The 19,071-nt window shown below is 45.0% G+C and overlaps 1 protein-coding gene across 7 annotated transcripts in view; it reads left to right on the forward strand.

Moving 5' to 3' along the window:
- Positions 1-19,071, forward strand: part of tango2 (transport and golgi organization 2 homolog (Drosophila)) — a 208,682-nt gene that overhangs the window by 89,412 nt on the left and 100,199 nt on the right. For 4 of the 7 annotated variants that reach the window (XM_070888077.1, XM_070888079.1, XM_070888081.1 and 1 more), the window contains one exon: positions 12,685-12,799. In XM_070888077.1, coding sequence (XP_070744178.1) covers positions 12,750-12,799 — 50 coding nt within the window. In that variant the 5' untranslated portion in view covers positions 12,685-12,749. Of the gene's footprint in view, positions 1-12,008; positions 12,267-12,684; positions 12,800-12,833; positions 13,098-19,071 lie in introns of those variants that run through there. The other 3 variants (XM_070888078.1, XM_070888076.1, XM_070888075.1) reach the window with 3 other exon arrangements.

The following is a 19,071-nucleotide window of genomic DNA, read 5'->3' on the forward strand; positions in this document are numbered from 1 at the left end:
TTATAACGGACTCAAACACTTGTCCATAATTATATCACCACTAATCTTACCCAATAGATATTTTTATGTGATTCTGGATCAACCAATAAAATACCACGTTTTGGTGGTACATTTGCCTGAGCTTTTGAGAACCAGTTAACATTTTACCATTCAATTTGAGTTTGCGGAACAGGTAACAGCAAGGTATAAGAACATTTTAAGAAAACTGATGTTCATTAAACAAAAGAGCTAAGGAAGACAAAGTTTTAAGTAAAATTTGGAGGGGATTTGTAATCAAAATATGAATGTTTTTAAAATGAAAGCGGACAATACAAATTTGACCTACAGTGCATAAGCTCCGAAACAATAAGTGGCTGTTAAAAGTTTAGGGTCTGACCTTGGATCTTCCATTTGTGGTGTGCCCATACTACCCAGTGTCAAAATATATAATAACTTCATATTTTCTATAGATTGTAATTATAAAGGTTTGGAAGATTTTTTTTGAGTTTGTTCAACAAACTTGCTTTTCAATATCAAGTTCAAGCTGCCTTCCTCACCCTAATAACTGTGGTCACCCATGAAAGTCATGGAATACAATAGTAGATACATTGCTAATATATATTCCACATTAGTCGTTTGCAAGTGCTGTTTTCTGGGGAGCGGCCACACTAACCGTACCAGTTATCGGTGTGCTTCAGATCATGACATTAAACCCTGTAAAGAACTTCCAAACTGCTTATTTTTGGGAGAAATGTTGACATTGATGACAATGAATCGGAACAACTGGAAAAATCATGCAGAACAGTTTTTAAAAATGCCAGCACGTTGCTAGGCAGCAAAAGCCAGAAGAGAATCTAAGGTTTCTCGTTCTTGTTGGGCACATTAATACCGAAATCTAGCTCAACTTGATTGAGCAAGGAAACTGTCCATCAGGTGGATGAGCTGACTGTTACAGCTCCAGATTAACCATTCAGCATGTACTATAATGGCCCACAGGTTCTGCAACCAACCTGAGTTCAAAATACAATCGGACTGCTTCCGGGACTGTAGGAAATTGTTCCTATTCTGTTAATTCAAAGTTGTTTTCCGCTTTTTGCTCAGAAAAAAAAAACATTCAAATTATCCAGTAGTTCATATTAGGCAATTTTTAATGAAACAGCTCAGACGCGTTACAGAAATAGTGCATTAAAAACACATCAAAGCAGCTATTGAACTGTGCTTGATCAAAACCTGAGCACTCTGCAAGCTGCACATCACAATGTTCAGTCATTTTGCAAAGTGATTGATGATTGGGGTTTGATTCCTGCCATTAACTTATTCACCATTAACTATTTAGCATGGAGAAAAAGTTCCATCAGCTCATCCTCATCAAACAGAGGATGGAATTGGACACCACGGCGAGCACTGTGTCTTCTATATCTGCTCATTTGCCTCGTTCGTTTGCGCCTCTTCCTCATTCCTTGAAAATAAAGACTTGCATTTATATTGCTCCTTTCACGACCTCAGGACGTCGCAAAGTGTTTTACAGCCAATGAAGTACTTTTGAAGTGTAGCCAGGTGTTGTAATGTGAGAAATGAGGCAGCCAATTTGTGCACAGCAAGCTCCCACAAACAGCAATGTGATAATGATCTGATAATCTGTTAGTGATGTTGATTATGGGGTAAATATTGGCCAGGACACTGGGGAGAACTCCCCTGCTCCTCTTCGGAGTAGTGTCGTAGGATCTTGACTGTCCATTTGAGGGAGCAGATCGGGCCTCGGTTTAACATCACTGGGAGTGTCAGCCCAGATTTCTGTGCTCAAGTCTCTGGAGTGGGACTTGAAGCCACAACCTGCTGACTCCGAGGTGAGAGTGCTGCCCACTGAGCCATGGCTGACATCAACAATGTCTGTTAGTGAACAATCTAAACACCAGGACGTCCTTATCAGTACTGACAGTGGATTCACAAGTCATGTCTTGCCTGAGTTGGATCATGTGTCAGATGCAGCTGCCTCCTTTGCAGATGGGTTGAACTTTAAGTGCCAAAAGCAATTGTTTTGAGCTTGTCCCATGATGAATCGATCATGCGAAATGTCTGCAGAATATCCAGTCAAAGCGGGATGCCAGTATCGTGCATGCCAATCACTTTTGGCATCAAACATTTCTTGTAGTGCTGTTTGATATAATAAATCATGGTTAGATCATGGACATTGTGTTTAGCTTCATTACATTTAGCTGCAGGCACTTCACGTGAGCCCTACAGTTCTCAACTCTCCAGGCTTCTTTTCTGTTTTGCAATGCCATGCTTCAGTCTAAGTGACGCAACCATTCCTCAAAAAGAGTACACCAGTCACCCACTCCTCCTCCTTGTTACTTCCACAAAAACATCAGAGGCTTTTGGAGTTCCCAATCATCAGCTGCTGCCCCACCCCGCCCCCGCCCAGTCATGATGTGCAAACAGTGATGGCAATTTGCTGCTTGACTTTTCTTTTGCACCTGAGCATTTTTCATTGACGAAAGTCAACCTTGCACTCTGGCACAGCTTGTACAGAATTTTCTAATTTCATCAGATCGTTAAGCTTGTAACGCGGTAACATTTCATCGCACCCAGTTGTTGACGCTTTCTGTGGGAACACCGCCTATCTCCCGATGTGTGGACCTGCTTTTGGTTGTGTAGCATTCTTTCAAAGAGGCTGTTCCACGATGAAAAAACAGGACTGGTTCCAAATGCTTAAGCAAATTGCCGCTTCCAGCAAAACAAGGTTGTGCATCCATGAAAGTTGATTTCTCTGGCCTGCTTGAACCAACCCAGCAAAACTGATTTGATCCAAGTTGAGGTGTGCATGTTCTTCCTTTTGGTTGGAAAAATTCTACTAGAAGATCCAATTGGACAGTACAGGCAGGATGGACTAAATGGCCTCCATTGTGCTGTGATTCTCTAATTGGTGGTGATTCTCTCTGTTTTTAGGTAGATGGACGTGGGTGGTGAGAGAGATGTCAAGTTTCTGTGCCACAAGCTACTTCATTTCCCAAGGATGCTCCTCCACATAGTTGATGAGCTTGTGTTTATTAATGGGAAGGGTCCTGTAAAGTGCTCCCCGACTCCTATTGATGGTGCACTGCACGCTGTTGGGCAAAGGCTGCCGCAAGTAGCCACCTGATGTTGATCATAGGATTGAATTCAAAGTAAGCAGCAGATTTCACTGGTCAAGGCCTATTTGAATTAATCAATAATTCGAATTAAGAGGCTTAAATTAAGCAACAAATGGTTGGTGTATTTTCAATGGGAAACACGCTTTCAATTTGAATGAACAGATAATTTGCATGAAAGAACGACTTGGATTTATATAGCGCCTTTCACAACCACTGGATATCTCTCAGCACTTTACAGCCAATGAAGTATTTGAGTGTAATTATTAATGTTGGGGAAGTCCAGAACCAGGAGTCACAGTCTAAGGATAAGGGGTAAGCCATTTAGGACCGAGATGAGGAGAAACTTCTTCACCCAGAGAGTGGTGAACCTGTGGAATTCTCTACCACAGAAAGTTGTAGAGGCCAATTCACTAAATATATTCAAAAAGGAGTTCGATGTAGTCCTTACTACTAGGGGGAATCAAGGGGTATGGCGAGAAAGCAGGAATGGGGTATTGAAGTTGCATGTTCAGTCATGAACTCATTGAATGGCGGTGCAGGCTCAAAGGGCCGAATGGCCTACTCCTGCACCTAGTTTCTATGTTTCTATAATCACTGTTGTAATGTGGGAAGTTTAGAGTTTGGGGTTTACCTGAAATATGGATTAGATGGTTCACTGTTCGACCTCCGCCGCCTTGCTGCAAAGATCAAAGGACGGAAATGACTCGTCCTCGAGGCACTCTTTGCTGACGACTGCGCCCTTATGGCACACAAGGAGAGTGACCTACAATTCATACTCAGCAAATTTGCTGAGGCAACAGAATTGCTTGGGCTAACCATCAGCCTTAGTAAAACCGAAGTTCTCTATCAGCCTGCCCCTGGCATCACAGCACCTGCTCCCACAGTCTTCATCGGCAGTATACAACTAAAGTCAGTGGACAGCTTCAAGTACCTTGGCAGCACCATATCAAGTGATGGGTCCTTGGACAAGGAGATTGATGCAAGGATCTGTAAAGCCAGCCAGGCACTTGGTCACTTGCGCACTAAGGTGTTGAGTCACCACCACATCCGACTGTCAACTAAACTGTTGGTGTATAGAGCAGTCATTCTCTCATCTCTCCTTTATGGATGTGAGACCTGGACACCCTACAGGCGTCACATCAAAAAGTTGGAAGCATTCTATATGCGCAGTCTCCGACCTATACTCCACATACGCTGGCAAGACCGGATGTCAAACTTTGAGGTTCTGGAGAGAGCATAATCAACTAGCATCGAGGTGATAATCATGCGAGCCCAGTTCCGGTGGGCTGGACATGTCATCCGCATGGATGAGTCAAGGATCTTTCGTCAGCTTCTTCACGGCGAGCTCTGTGAAGGTCGAAGATACCAGGGGCACCCCTGCAAGCGCTACAAAGATTGCATCAAGGCTAACCTCCAGTACTGTGACATCCGACCAAAGGACCTCGAGAATACAGCAGCGAATAAAATCCAGTGGTGAACCCTCACGAGGACTGCCTGCCAGACCTTCGAAGAAAGTCGATGTCAATGCCTGCGCGACACTAGAGATAGACTACATCAGGCGGCAGTACTGTCAGCATCAGGCACATCGAACTTCCCTTGTCTGACGTGCAAGAGACTATGTGCATCCAGAATTGGCCTATCCAGCCACTTGAAGACACATGCCATTGATGATTAGCATCAACATCTTTGTTGGATACGACAGACTACCAAGAGTGAATGTGGGAAACGCAGCAGCCAAATTTGAAACTACATTGGATCAAGAGTAGACTGTGTGTACCTCTATCTCGCTGATCCATCTTCCAGCGCCTGCAAGTCCATGTCCGCTCATGAAGAGCACGTGTTCTGCCACTTCTCCAGAATATCACTCTGAATGATGCCCCTGGATGATACCTGAAATACGAGGTTATACCGATCTGGAAAGGATGAACAGGCTGCTTCACTCGAAGGCTGAGGGGTGACCTAATAGAGGTCTTAAAATTATGAAAGGTTTTGATAGATTAGGCAGAGTGTTTCCACTTGTGGGGAAGAGCGTAATTAGTGGCCATCAATACAAGGAAATTCAGAAGAAACCTCTTTACCTCGTGTGGTGAGAATGTGGAACTTGCTACCACAGAGAGCGGTTGAAGCGAATAGTAGAGATGCATTTAAGAGGAGGTGACATAAGTGCGAGGAAGAAGGGAATAGAGGGTTATGCTGACATTTAGATGAGGAAAGATGGGTGGAGGCTCGAGTGGAGCATAAACGCTGGCATGGACTGGTTGGGATAAATGGCCTTTTTCTGTGCCGTATACCCTATGTACTCCTAGTTTAATAAACTGGAGCTTAATGGATATGAAAATAGTGCAAAAAGGAGAGATCAATTTGCTGTCATCCACAACAACAGTATTTTTGGCAGACGAACTCTTGGGGTTGATACTGTCAAATCCGATGATACAACTGAGGCCCCGTCGGCCCGGTCAACAGCAGCAACAACAACTTATATTTATATCGCGCCTTTAACATAGTAAAACGTCCCAAGGTATGAGACAACAAATTTGACACCGAGCCACACAAGGAGAAATTAGGGTGATTGACCAAAAGCTTGGTCAAAGAGGTCGGTTTTAAGGAGAGTCTTAAAGGAGGAGAGAGAGGTAGGAGAGATTTAGGCAGGGAATTCGAGAGCTTGGGGCCCAGGCAACAGAAGGCACGCCACCAGTGGTTGAGTGATTATAATCAGGGATGTTCAAGAGGGCAGAATTAGAGGAGTGCAGATATCCCGGGGGTGGTGGGGACGTTGAGGCTGAAGGAGATTACAGAGATGGGGAGGGGCAAGGCCATGGAGGGATTTGAAAACCAGGATGAGAATTTGGAAATCAAGGCGTTGCTTAACCAGGAACCAATGTAGGTCAGCGAGGAAGGAGGATGATAGGTGAGCAGGACATGGTGCGAGTTAGGACATGGGCAGCAGAGTTTTGGATCACCAAGTTTCCGTTGGGTAGAATGTGGGAGGCCAGCCAGGAGTGTGTTGGAATAGTCAAGTCTGGAGGTAACAAAGGCATGGATGAGGGATTCAGCAGCGGATGAACATCATAAGAACATAAGAATTAGAAACAGGAGTAGGCCATCTAGCCCCTCGAGCCTGCTCCACCATTTAACAAGATCATGGCTGATTTGGCCGTGGACTCAGCTCCACTTACCCGCCCGCTTCCCGTAACCCTTAATTCCCTTATTGGTTAAAAATCTATCGATCTGTGATTTGAATATATTCAATGAGCTAGCTTCAACTGCTTCCTTGGGCAGAGAATCCCACAGATTCACAACCCTCTGGGAGAAGAAATTCCTTCTCAACTTGGTTTTAAATAGGCTCCCCCATATTTTGAAGCTGTGCCCCCTAGTTCTAGTCTCCCTGACCAGTGGAAACAACCTCTCTGCCTCTATCCTGTCTAATCCCTTCATTATTTAAAATGTTTCTATAAGATCACCCCTCATCCTTCTGAACTCCAACGAGTAAAGACCCAGTCTACTCAATCTATCATCATAAGGTAACCCCCTCATCTCCGGAATCGGCCGAGTGAATCGTCTCTGTACCCCCTCCAAAGCTAGTGTATCCTTCCTTAACTAAGGTGACCAAAACTGCTCGCAGTACTCCAGGTGCGGCCTCACCAATACCCTATACAGTTGCAGCAGGACCACCCTGCTTTTGTACTCCATCCCTCTCGCAATGAAGGCCAACATTGCATTCGCCTTCCTGATTACCTGCTGCACCTGCAAACTAACTTTTTGGGAAGTGCTTTTAGTGTCCCCCTTCCCTTTTATAGGGGGCACTGGGGAAAAATTGTGATTTTAGTGCCAAAAAAAAAACAAAAAAAAACAAAAAAAAGAAAAACACAAAAAAAAAGGAGAAAAAAAAAAGGGGCCTTGTAAGTGTCTGGTGTGTCACCCAGGTCGGGTGGCACGGTTTAATGTTTTTTTGTTTTGCAGATAAACTCCAAAAAGAGTTTCATGCACAAGGACCCCCAGGTCCCTCTGCACCGCAGCATGTTGTAATTTCTCCCCATTCAAATTATATTCCCTTTTACTGTTTTCTTTCCAAGATGGATGACCTCACACTTTCCGACATTGTATTCCATCTGCCAAACCTTAGCCCATTCGCTTAACCTATCTAAATCTCTTTGCAGCGTCTCTGTCTCCTCTACACAACCCGCTTTCCCACTAATCTTTGTGTCATCTGCAAATTTTGTTACACTACACTCTGTCCCCTCTTCCAGGTCATCTATGTATATTGTAAACAGTTGTGGTCCCAGCACCGATCCCTGTGACACACCACTAACCACTGATTTCCAACCCGAAAAGGACCCATTTATCCCGACTCTCTGCTTTCTGTTAGCCAGCCAATTCTCTATCCATGCTAATACATTTCCTCTGACTCCGCGTACCTTTATCTTCTGCAGTAACCTTTTGTGTGGCACCTTATCGAATGCCTTTTGGAAATCTAAATACACCACATCCATCGGTACACCTCTATCCACCATGCTCGTTATATCCTCAAAGAATTCCGGTAAATTAGTTAAACATGATTTCCCCTTCATGAATCCATGTTGTATCTGCTTGATTGCACTATTCCTATATCGATGTCCCGCTATTTCTTCCTTAATGATAGTTTCAAGCATTTTCCCCACTGCAGATATTAAACTAACCAGCCTATAGTTACCTGCCTTTTGTCTGCCCCCTTTTTTAAACCGAGACATTACATTAGCTGCTTTCCAATCCGCTGGTACCTCCCCGAGTCCAGAGAATTTTGGTAGATTATAACGAATGCATCTGCTATAACTTTCACCATCTCTTTTAATACCCTGGGATGCATTTCATCAGGACCAGGGGACTTGTCTACCTTGTGATAGTGATTGTCTCAAGGTCCTCCCTTCCCACGACCAGCAATTTTTGGCATGGTTTTTGTGTCTTCCACTGTGAAGACCGAAGCAAAATAATTGTTTAAGGTCTCAGCCATTTCCACATTTCCCATTATTAAATCCCCCTTCTCATCTTCTAAGGGACCAACATTTACTTTAGTCACTCTTTTCCGTTTTATATATCTGTAAAAGCTTTTACTATGAGCTGAGGCAAGGGCGGAGATGGGCGATGTTACGGAGGTGGAAATAGGCGGCCTTCGTTAAACCGGTAGAACGAGTGAAGCAATAGCTGCTAAATTAGTAGAACCAGTTCAGCATAGACACCGCCGCAGTTAAAAGGAAAAATCAATTTTAGCAGCAGAGGTGGAAAAATGGCAAGTGTCAGTCTTAGTGACAGCTGTAAATCGGTGGGTAGTGGGTTGTGAGTCCAAGTCCCAATCCAGGAACTTGAGCACAAAAAAAATCTAGGCTGACACTCCAGTGCAGTGTTGAGGGAGCACTGCACTGTTGGAGGTGTCATCTTTTGGATGAGACATTAAACCAGGGCCCTGTCTGCTCTCTCAAGTGGATGTAAAAGCTCCCATGGCACTATTTCGATGAAGAGCAGGGGAGTTATCCCCGGTGTCCTGACCAATATTTATCCCTCAATCAACATCACAAAAAGCAGATTATCTGATCATTATCACGCTGCTTGTGGGAGCTTGCTGTGCGCAAATTGGCTGCCGCATTTTCCACATTACAACAGTGACTCCACTCCAAAAATAATTCATTGGCTGTAAAGCGCTTTGCGACACAGTGGTCGTGAAAGGCGCTATATAAATACAAGTTTTTCTTTCTTTTTCATCCAGTGCAGAAACGTAGTAATGTAATCCAGTGTAGTTCAAAGCAGAAACATAGTCTAGATGTCCAGAGAAGTTCAGGAGATCAGAAACCAATTTGACAAAATAATTCAGCAGAAAAGACTTGAAGCGACTGAAAGCAAAGTAAAGCCACATCCGATCAATCAAACAGTGTCGTCCGTAGAGCAACAAAGTCCTGTTCGAGAGTGTTGGAAATCAAGTTTTCTCGGAGATTCAGCAGTTGCAGAGCTCAGTACGAACCGAGAACAAAGGCATGTCGGGGGATGGGCAGTGGGCGCTGCAGGCTTCAAACTTGTCGGTTGAACTTGTAGTTTGGGCTGAAATGCCTTCACTATCAGGCAATGCAATGGAAGAAAGGAGATTTTGGGGGGGAAAAAGGCAAAGGATGACCATGGATGACCACAGATACAGTTGAAGAGAAGAGCAGGTCAGAAAGGAGACAAGATCTACAAGATCCCACGTCACTATTCGAAGCTGAGCAGCAGAGGTATTCTGGCCAATATTTATTCCTGAACCAACATCACTAAAATAGATTTATCTGGGCGCTAATGCCAATGCTGTTTGTGCAACCTGGGGGATCTAGTCAAGAGCAGTAACCTGGGCCCCGAAGAAAATGTAATTTTTTTTAAAGCATTATTGTATTGGTTTTATTGCACAAGGGGCTTCGGGGGGCATCATCATCTTCGGCAGTCCCTCAATTGGAGGATGACTTGCTTCCACGTTAAAAAGTTCACAGGTGTTTCAGGATGGACCTAAAATTCCAGGTCCGAACTAAATCTTGAAGGGTGGAAGATGTCTGTGCTTGGTCGTTTTTAACGTGTGGTGACCGTTGCACACCAGCCACCACACGGGCTTGACAGAGCCAAGCCTTGGTCCAGCAGCAAGGATTAACCAAGACGACGAGAGACCTGCTCTGCTGCACAGACCTAGTGCGCGCACACATCGCAGTGTGGGCTGGCCCGTGCTGCCCCTGGGCTCTCTCCTCTTCTGGGCCCTGAACTCGGGCCTCTCTTGGGCCCCGATCACGTCCCTCTACAATCTCATCGCTCCTTCGTCCCGACCTCGTCGCTCCTTCAGTAGCTGCCCACGTTCCAATCACTGACCTGGACCTTGATGACATCACTCTTCGCAGCCGTTGCTCTCCTGCTCCAGCATGTGTTGCTCCCTGGAGTGGTATGCTGCCACTCTGCTTCTTCCGTTCCCCGGTGGTGCTCGCAGGCCGGCGGCCGTGCAGATTGCTGGGCTCGGCAGCCACGCTGCTCCTTCCACTCCCTGCTCTCCAATGGCACTGGATTTTCCACCAGCCCCACGTAAATAAGGTGTCATCCCACTGACCCGCACAAACCCTGGTGGGGTCTGTACTGGCGGGCACGCTCCTTGCGTCGCTGCTGGAATCGCAGCCCATGGATTTTCAGAGCTTTTATGTTTCTATGCAATAAACAAAATATTTTTAAAATAATTTTTCACTATTACATGCATACATATTTTGTGGAATCCTTTTATTGCATGCTGTCTGCGTGTGATTGCACTATGGAATAAATAAATTTGTAGCCATTTGGTTTTATAACAATGTAAATTAACTGAAGCAGGCTGGAGAAAAAAAATGCAATAAATGGGAAATTAAATTTGGAACTGGATTTTTGTTGCAATGTCAATGAACAGTTTATTTATGCAGGTGTATATACTTGGGCGAGTGTCTCTCGAATTCTGTATAAATCGATTGCTGAATATTCCATGCCATACTTGACTCATTTGCTGTTTGTACATGTTGAAAATGAAATCAATATGGAAAATTTTGATTTGCACATCTATGTTCAGGTGGTTAATAATGTAAGCACTTCAGGAGGTGAATTTTAACTTTCTCCACCCCCAGGAGAAATGGGGCTGGTGCATAGTTAAAATAGCTAGGAAGGAAATTTCCAGCATGGGAAAACCCTCTGAAATTGTAAACGGAAGTTCTCCCTGTTCCAGCCCTCCAAAGCAAATTCACAACCAGCAGATTTTCGCACCCAGTATATTTACAGTATCTTTACCAATCTTCTTGAAAGGTCAAAGCCACAACTCCTGCACGACCTTTCAGCAGAACATTGATCTTTGAGACGTGATTGCTCACTTCTCGCATGGTGAAATGATACCACGGAGCCAGCTCACTGGCCTGAAACTCTCCGGCTGCCTTCGGATGCACCATTCGACATCCTTTTCAAGAGATACTGAAACCAAGAGCATTAGACATCTGATTGTTAATTAGATCAACAGCCATTTGCAGGTCTCAATTCCACCAAATATTTGCCCACTTCTGCTTATCTGTCTCACATTGACCAAATTGAATAGAATGAGATCTGAGCAGCAAATGTGAAGCGATGCTTGCTTGGGACACTGCATTTGAAGTGACCCTTTTGCATCCCAAACGGCAATGTATATTCCTGTAGCTCATCATCATAGGCAGTCCTTCGGAATCGAGGAAGACTTGTTTAAAATGAGTCCTTCGGTGGCTGAACAGTCCAATACGAGAACCACAGTCCCTGTCACAGGTGGGACATTGCAACAGAAATCCAGTTCCTAATTTAATTTCCCATTTATTGCATTTTTTTTCCAGCCTGCTTCAGTTAATTTGCATTGTTGTAAAACCAAATGACTGCAAATTTATTTATTCCATAGTGCAATCACACACAGACAGCATGCAATAAAATGCTTTCACAAAATATGTGTATGCATATAAAAGTAATGAAAAATTATTTTTAAAATATTTTGTTTATTGCACAAAAATATAAAGGCTCTGAAAATCCATGGGCTGCGGTTCCTGCAGCTAAACCTAGATTAACAGTGTGTAAAGATGACAACGCAGACCAAAATGTTTCATTTCTGACATTTATTTTCAATGCGTGGAAGCATATCTTAACGTGACTTTCTTTCCATTTCTTGATTATCCTGTATTTTTGACACACAAACTAAACAAAAATAAGTACAAGATTAAATCTTCATGTCTAATGCTGCACACGGGTGTGGCCAGCAGCAGAGAGCTGGGGCTGGATTTTTGGTTTGTTGTTGCCTCTGTTTTTGCCCCGGAGGGGCGGTAATGGTGGTGGAAAGCATTTCCGGGCGGGCAGCCAGCTTCCAGCGCCCCGCCGGGCCATTCGGTGCGGGGGCGCGGAGCAGGAGAGGTGAGCCGGTGTGCAACGTAGATACATCGAAACATAGAAAGTAGGTGCAGGAGCAGGCCATTCGGCCCTTCGAGCCTGCACCACCATTCAATATGATCATGGCTGATCATGCAACGGGTTGCGACACTATCTCGATATTTGTTTCGCGCCCGATCCGTTGCGCACTCTAGTGGGACCGCCTGTGAAAGCTGACGGTCCAAGCAGCAGTTGCGGCCACAGTGAGTGTAGTCATGTCGACCTGAGGTGAGTGAGTGTGATTGGTTTTTATTTTTGCGATTTATGTTGATGTGGCATCAGTTATGTATTGGGAATGTTTTTGGTGGGTTTTCTTCAGATTGTTTTTTTTTCCCAAGGAAGCATCTCTTGGGGAGCTCCGAGGCTGGCTGTTTAGCTCGGGATTTTCAGTTGCTCAGCCGGCCTAGCGTCCTAAAAGAGGTGTGAACAACTCCCTTAGCGCTCCACACTCGAGGCACAGCTGGTGAATTTTGCAGTTGGACACCCAAACCATTTTCCAACACAAAATTTACCGCTCCGCCCGGGTTAACACTGCAACTGAGGCACGACCGAATTTCCACCCCCTGGAATTTATGCTGTGATTGATGGCTGGCTTCATCTGGATCACAATGGGTGAATACCATTAATTTGAATTATTTTTCCGCAGGCCTTGTACCAATGACCCTAGCCTTACCTCTGGCTCTGAAGAAGTGAAGTTAACCTGAGGTCTCCATGTGTATCATCTTCTTCCAGTTTGATCCGCAATCAGTTTCTGCTTACAGGTATTAACATTCTACATTTTGGAGATGGTATAGAAGAGATTTACTAGAATGGTTCCAGGGATGAGGGATTACAGTTACGTGGATAGCCGAGAGAAGCTGGGGTTGATCTCCCACAGCAGAGAGGGCTAAGAGGAGATTTGATCGAGGTGTTTAAAATCATGAAGGATTTGGATCGAGTAAATGAAGAGAAACTGTTTCCAATGGCAGAAGGGTCACAAACGAGAGGACACAGATTTAAGGTGATTGGCAGAAGCACCAGAGACGACATGAGGAAAAACTTTTTTTACCCCAACGAGTGGTAAGGATTTGAATACATTGCCTCAAAGGTGGAGGCAGATTCAATATAGCCTTCAAGAGGGAATTGGATAAATACTTGAAGGTGAAAAGATTGCAGGGATATGGGGGAAGAGCGGTGGAGTGGGGCTGACTGGATTGCTCTTCGAAAGAGCCAGCGCAGACTCAATGGGCCGAATGGCCTCCTGTGCTGTACTATCCTATCCCCGACATTATAAACCCACGTGCCTTGCAGTCGGGGTGTCCTAACTCTAGGCTTTGGTTCATGTGCAGCTCCAATTGCCGGCAATTCAGCCATTGAGGTGCAGAATATTCACACTTTACTCACGGATTTGCACTTTTTTTATTTGATAACTTGTCTTGTTTAATTTTGATGAGCATCGTGATTTGTTTTTAAGCACTGTTCCCTCATTGATGGATAAGTCCGAGTAACAGCTGTGATTTATCAGTAACTTGAGATGTATGCAAATTAATGGTAGCGTTGATTTACTCTGAGACGCCCCCGCCCCCATCCCACCCTGCCCAAGGCTCCATGGTCTGCCTATACAGTCCATGAAGGACAAAAAGCCTGGACATTCCTGTCCTCAAGTACTGACCATAAGTGTAACCAATGGAGTGGAGTTCCCCTTGCGATTTGTATGGCAGATAGAACGTCAAGCGAAGGACATTTTCATGTCTAGCGACTGATACTGGGTGGAAATTAATCCCTTGTGAAATTTCAGGGCCAGCCTGTTTAAGATGGGCCTGAAGACTGAGACAGTGCTGTGTTCATTCAACGTTGCTGTTTAACAGGGTCATAGATGATTCAGTTTCAAAATAAGTTAGCAAGTCATTAATCATCCATTTTCCGGAGCACATTTGTATCCTAATGGTTTTAGTTGACGGACCCATAGAGTTCAAACGCACCATTACCTCTGGAGTCCCCCAAGAATCTATCCTCGGCCTCCCTCTCCTATTTCTCATCTGCATGCTGCCCCTCGGCGACATCATTCAAAAACACATCAGGTTCCACATATACGCACATGACACCGAGCTCGACCTCACCACCACTTCTCTCAACCCCTCCACCGTCTCTAATTTGTCACACTGCTTGTCTGACATCCAGTATTGGTTGAGCAGAAATTTCCGCCAATTAAATATTGGCTTTGGTCCCATCACAAACTCCGCTCCTGAGCCACCATCCCTCTCTCTGGTAGCTGTCTGACACTGAACCAGATTTATCGCAACCTTGGTGTTGTATTTGACCCCGAGATGAGCTTTTGACCATACATCCACTCCATCACCATGGTTGGCTACTTTCATCTCTAATATCGGATGACTCTCCCCTGCTTCAGCTCATCTGCTGCTGAAACCTCATCCATTCCTTTGTCACCTCTCGACTTGACTTCCAATGCTCTCCTGACCGACCTCCCATCTTCCACTCTCCATAAACTTGAGCTCATCAAAAATACTGCTGCCTGCATCCTAACCCGTACCAAGTCCTCGGCCTCTGGAGGCTCAAGACTTGACTTTGGAAAACCCACCGAGTCTCGATTCTGCCACCTCCTACCTCTGTGCAGATACCCCGCCAACCCCCAAGGACAGAAATGACAAGTGTCAAGTTGGCGGGGCCGTTCATCAATGTTCCCCCATTTTGTTTGAGTGCCTGGCCCGTTTAAGAGGCTGCGTGGCCATTCACAGTTTTATGCACAAAACCTAACATTGAAAAAGCCGGTCCCGGGAGTTAATCGCAGCAGAGAGGGACCGTTACTGTTTACCCATCACCCCTGTGCTCGCTGACCTACATTGTCTCCTGATCCAGCAACACCTAAATTTTTTTAATTATTCTTCTTGTTTTCAAATCCCTCCGTGGTCTCGCCTCTCCCTATCTCCAGCTTCCTCCAGCCCTACACTACAACCCTCCAATCTCGGCGCTCTCCAATTCTGGCCTCTTGCGCATCCCCAATTTTAATTGAGGCTCCATTGGCAGCGTGCCTTCAGCTGCCTCGGCCCTCAACTCTGGAATTCGCTCCCTTGACCTCTCCATCTCTCTCCTCCTTTAAGATGCTCCTTTAAATCTTCCTCTTTGACCAAGCTTTTGCTCATCTGTCCTAATTTCTCTATGTAGCTCAGTGTCAAATTTTGTTGGAGAATTGATTCTGTGAAGTGCTTTGGATGTTTTACTGTGTTAAAGGCGCTATTTAAATGCAAGTTAATGTTTAAATCATTGTTCTTAGTGTGGATCTTTGTATAGTGATGTAACAAGCACAGCTCATTTTTAGTTTCTAAAAGAAAAATTATTTTTAATTTGAACTCGCCACAAAATGGCTGGCCTACAGAGGGTGCTGGGAGCTGAAGCAAGGTGAGAAAAATCACTATTAAAATACAAGGCTTTATATTTCACAAGGGTAAGGATATCGAGGGACTTTATTCTGGAGTTCGTCTTTATTCAAATATTTTTCACTTCAACTTAATTTTTTTTTTTAAAGTGTTCGTGTGTAGTTAACAAGATGACAATTCCAACGTTTAATGTTTTTCTGCTCAGCACCCATGCAGCATTAAGCAAATCTCGGTCAGGCAGATCTCAACAATTACCTGGATCACTACATCAAAATACAGCTTCCCCCTACTCGATCAACTTGACTTTCAATTTCCTATGTGGTCTACCTTATCCTTTGTGCACTCTCTGGATGAGATTGCCACGACTGTCAGTTCTGCTGAGTTTGAGAACTCTTTTGTGCTTTGGACTTCGGACATAATTAAGTCGTGTCTAAAACTCATTTCACTGAGGTTTCTAGATGTGTAGAAAAATTGTAGTCCCACCTATTTGAGCTGCCTTACAGCCACATGCCAGTTCTAAGGGGACAGAGTTTTAACCCTTTCCACTCTTGTCTCCTGACTTTGTGTACTTTCACTCGGTCGGCCATGGAAGAATGGTATTACTGCTTCCAAGGAACTAGAGTCTTTTTTTAATCAAGTGAAATGGTACATAACGAACAATTCGTATATAAAAGTGTATAAATTGTACATTTAATCATAGAATGAAACAGAACAGAAGGGGGCCATTTGGCCCATCATGCCTGTGCCAGCTCTTTGATAGAGCTATCCAATTAATCCCACTCCCCTACTCTTTCCCCATAGCCATGTAATTTTTTTTCCTTCAAATATTTATACAATTCTCTTTTGAAGGTTACTATTGAATCTGCTTCCACTGCCCTTTAAGGCAGCATATTCCCGATCACAACAACTCGCTGTTTCCAAGAACAATTTTTTTTCTCGTGTCACCTCTGGGTCTTTTGCCAATCACTTTAAATGTGTGTCCTCTGGCTACTGACCCTTCTTCCACTGGTAACAGTCCTTATGTACTGTATCAAAACCCTTCACAATTTTGAACATCTCTATCAAATCTCCTTTTAACCTTCTCTGCTCTAAGGAGAACAACCCCAGCTTCTCCAGCCTCTCCACATAACTGAAGTTCCTCATTCTTGGTACCATTCCGGTAAATCTCTTCTGCACCCTCTCCAAGGTCTTGACATTCTTCCTAAAGTGTGGTGCCCAGAATTGAACACATTTCTCCAGCTGAAGCCTAACCAGTGTTGTATAAAGGTTTAGCATAAGAAAAGAACCTTTAGTTACTTCCCCATTGTCGAATAAATAAGGACACAACTATTTGTACTTATAAAATGGCCACCGTGTCTCTGATTGATTGGCTCTCCATTATCACATTATCTATTGCTGATTGGTCCCCTTGGATAAGCCACACGCTGAAGTTTCTCTCTAATGTGTCACTGGAACTGCCCAGCCCAAGTTCTCACTGACGTGCAAATTGTAATTTGATCCATTCTGACTTCTGAAGCCATAGAGGACAGATCTCAAACAACCCAGCAAAAGCCTCCCAAGTTCCAGCCGAAGTCCCTTATCCCAGCGCAAGTGCTGACTCCCCCAGCCGATGTCCCTTACCCCAGCGCAAGCGCATCCCTAGTAGCTGGCAATAGCTGCTGACCCAAATGACATGGAAATAATGTAAAAAATGTAATGACATTTATTGACCATAAAAGACAATCAAGTTGCATTGTGCAGGGGGGAATCAAGGCTCGGCAGCTTGTGGCTCAACAGGGGGCACGGCGGCTCAGTGGGTGGGGGGGGCTCAAGGCTGAGCGGGGGGGGGGGCGCAGGGCTCGACGGCTCGGTGGGGGGCTCGGCGGCTTGCCGCTTGGTGGGAGGCTCAGGGGCTTGCCATTCAGTCGGGCAACAAGATCAAGATCAACGTGGCCAATTGTGGGGCCCCACATCTGGTTCGGGGCCCCGCTTCTGGTTTTGGGCAGGGGGCAGAGTCCGGAGGACACAGGCGCAGAAGAACGCGAAAATGGTTGGTACAAATAGTTACTTCGAATAAATAACTGCCAGACTACAAAAGATACATTGCAGTGTTAAGCGCCATTCCCATACAGCATTCAGGTGTATGCCCTTTGGAAAATTTAGCAATGACCTTTGCCTTTCATTCTTTGGGACAAATTCATTTGGGATTACTCTGTGATGAATAATGAAATAGCAGGCTAATGCTGTAAATTGGCAGATTCAGTGTCTGCCATGTGTAATTAGCACCGCATTTACAGTGATTATTGATTTTTGTTGGACTTGGATTTTTCTCCTGCCACGACACTTGCTTTGGATTTGCCTGCTGGCTTAACTGTAGATTTTCATTTATACTGGATGCATCATGGTTATTAACCATTAGAATTGATGCAAGATCCCAAATTGATGCAAGACTACACAGAATTAATGTCACAATATTTAGTTTTGCACATCCATCAGTGATTTTACATATACATATTGAGCTACTGTGGTGCATTATCCCTCCTCTTTCCTTCTTGACCTCTGTGCATCCTTTAATACAAAACTAACATTGTGGGGCGCCCCGACCTGTGTGAGAAGAGGCGAGGGCCCAGGGGCAGCACGGGCCAGCCCACACTGCGATATGTGTGCGCACTAGGTCCTTGCAGCAGAGCAGGTCTCCAGTCGGGTGTTTCTCCGAGCAGACTGTCGAACTCGCTTGGCAGAATGTCTCTTGCCAGAGCTTTCACACAAGCACCAAGAGGTGGCTTGGTTGACGGTGAGAAGGGCCCTACCCGTCAGATCCTTCATGCACAGCCGGGGTTTCAGAGACACGGCACTCTGCTCCCGAGTTGGCTATGGTGCAGACGAGACTGTCATCCATCTCCTTTGGGATTGCCCCTTTGCAAGGCAGATCTGGAAGGAGATGCGGTGGTTGCAGTCGAGGTTCATCCCAAGCAGCTCCGTAACACAGGATTCTGTGCTCTGCGGACTGTTCCCAGGGACGCACACCGACACAGACATCATCTGCTGCTGGAGGGCCATCAACTCGGTGAAAGAAGCACTTTGGTCTTCCCGAAACTTGCTGGTCTTCCACAGCAAGGAGATATCCACGGTCGAGAGTTGCAGACTGGCGCAATCCAAGGTCCAGGAGTACGTGCTGAGGGATGCACTAAAGATTGGTGCAGTCGCCGCAAAGGCACAATGGGGAAGAGCCACAGTTTCAGGCCCTTCTGCCACGGTAAACCCAGGAGATGGAATCAGACCCCCCTCGGGCTGTACTTGTTAATCTGCTTGTACACATAGAGCACCATGTACTGAAACACACCTGTGTTGTGCCATGGATAATGAAAGTCTCTGCACTGTTTAGTAACTTGTAAAGAAATGTAAATGTATTCCCATCCGTTCCGTGTACTGCTTTCATCTGCATAGTGCTACATGTAACGTGATTCGTGATCGGTATTGAAATGTATCCTGGAATGTAATGTAAACCTGTTCTCATCTGCTGCATGCAATACCCTTATTTGCACAGTAATACATGTAACGTGATTTCCGGATTGTACTAAACTGTAATGCACGCTAGTGCATTGTATGGAACTGCTGTCGGCATCCAAACGAATTGTATGGAATTGCTGACCGCAAGATACTGAACTATTTTCCAATGT

The sequence above is a fragment of the Pristiophorus japonicus genome, chromosome 8 (genome assembly GCF_044704955.1).
Source record: "Pristiophorus japonicus isolate sPriJap1 chromosome 8, sPriJap1.hap1, whole genome shotgun sequence".
In the NCBI taxonomy this organism is placed as follows: Eukaryota; Metazoa; Chordata; class Chondrichthyes; family Pristiophoridae; genus Pristiophorus; species Pristiophorus japonicus.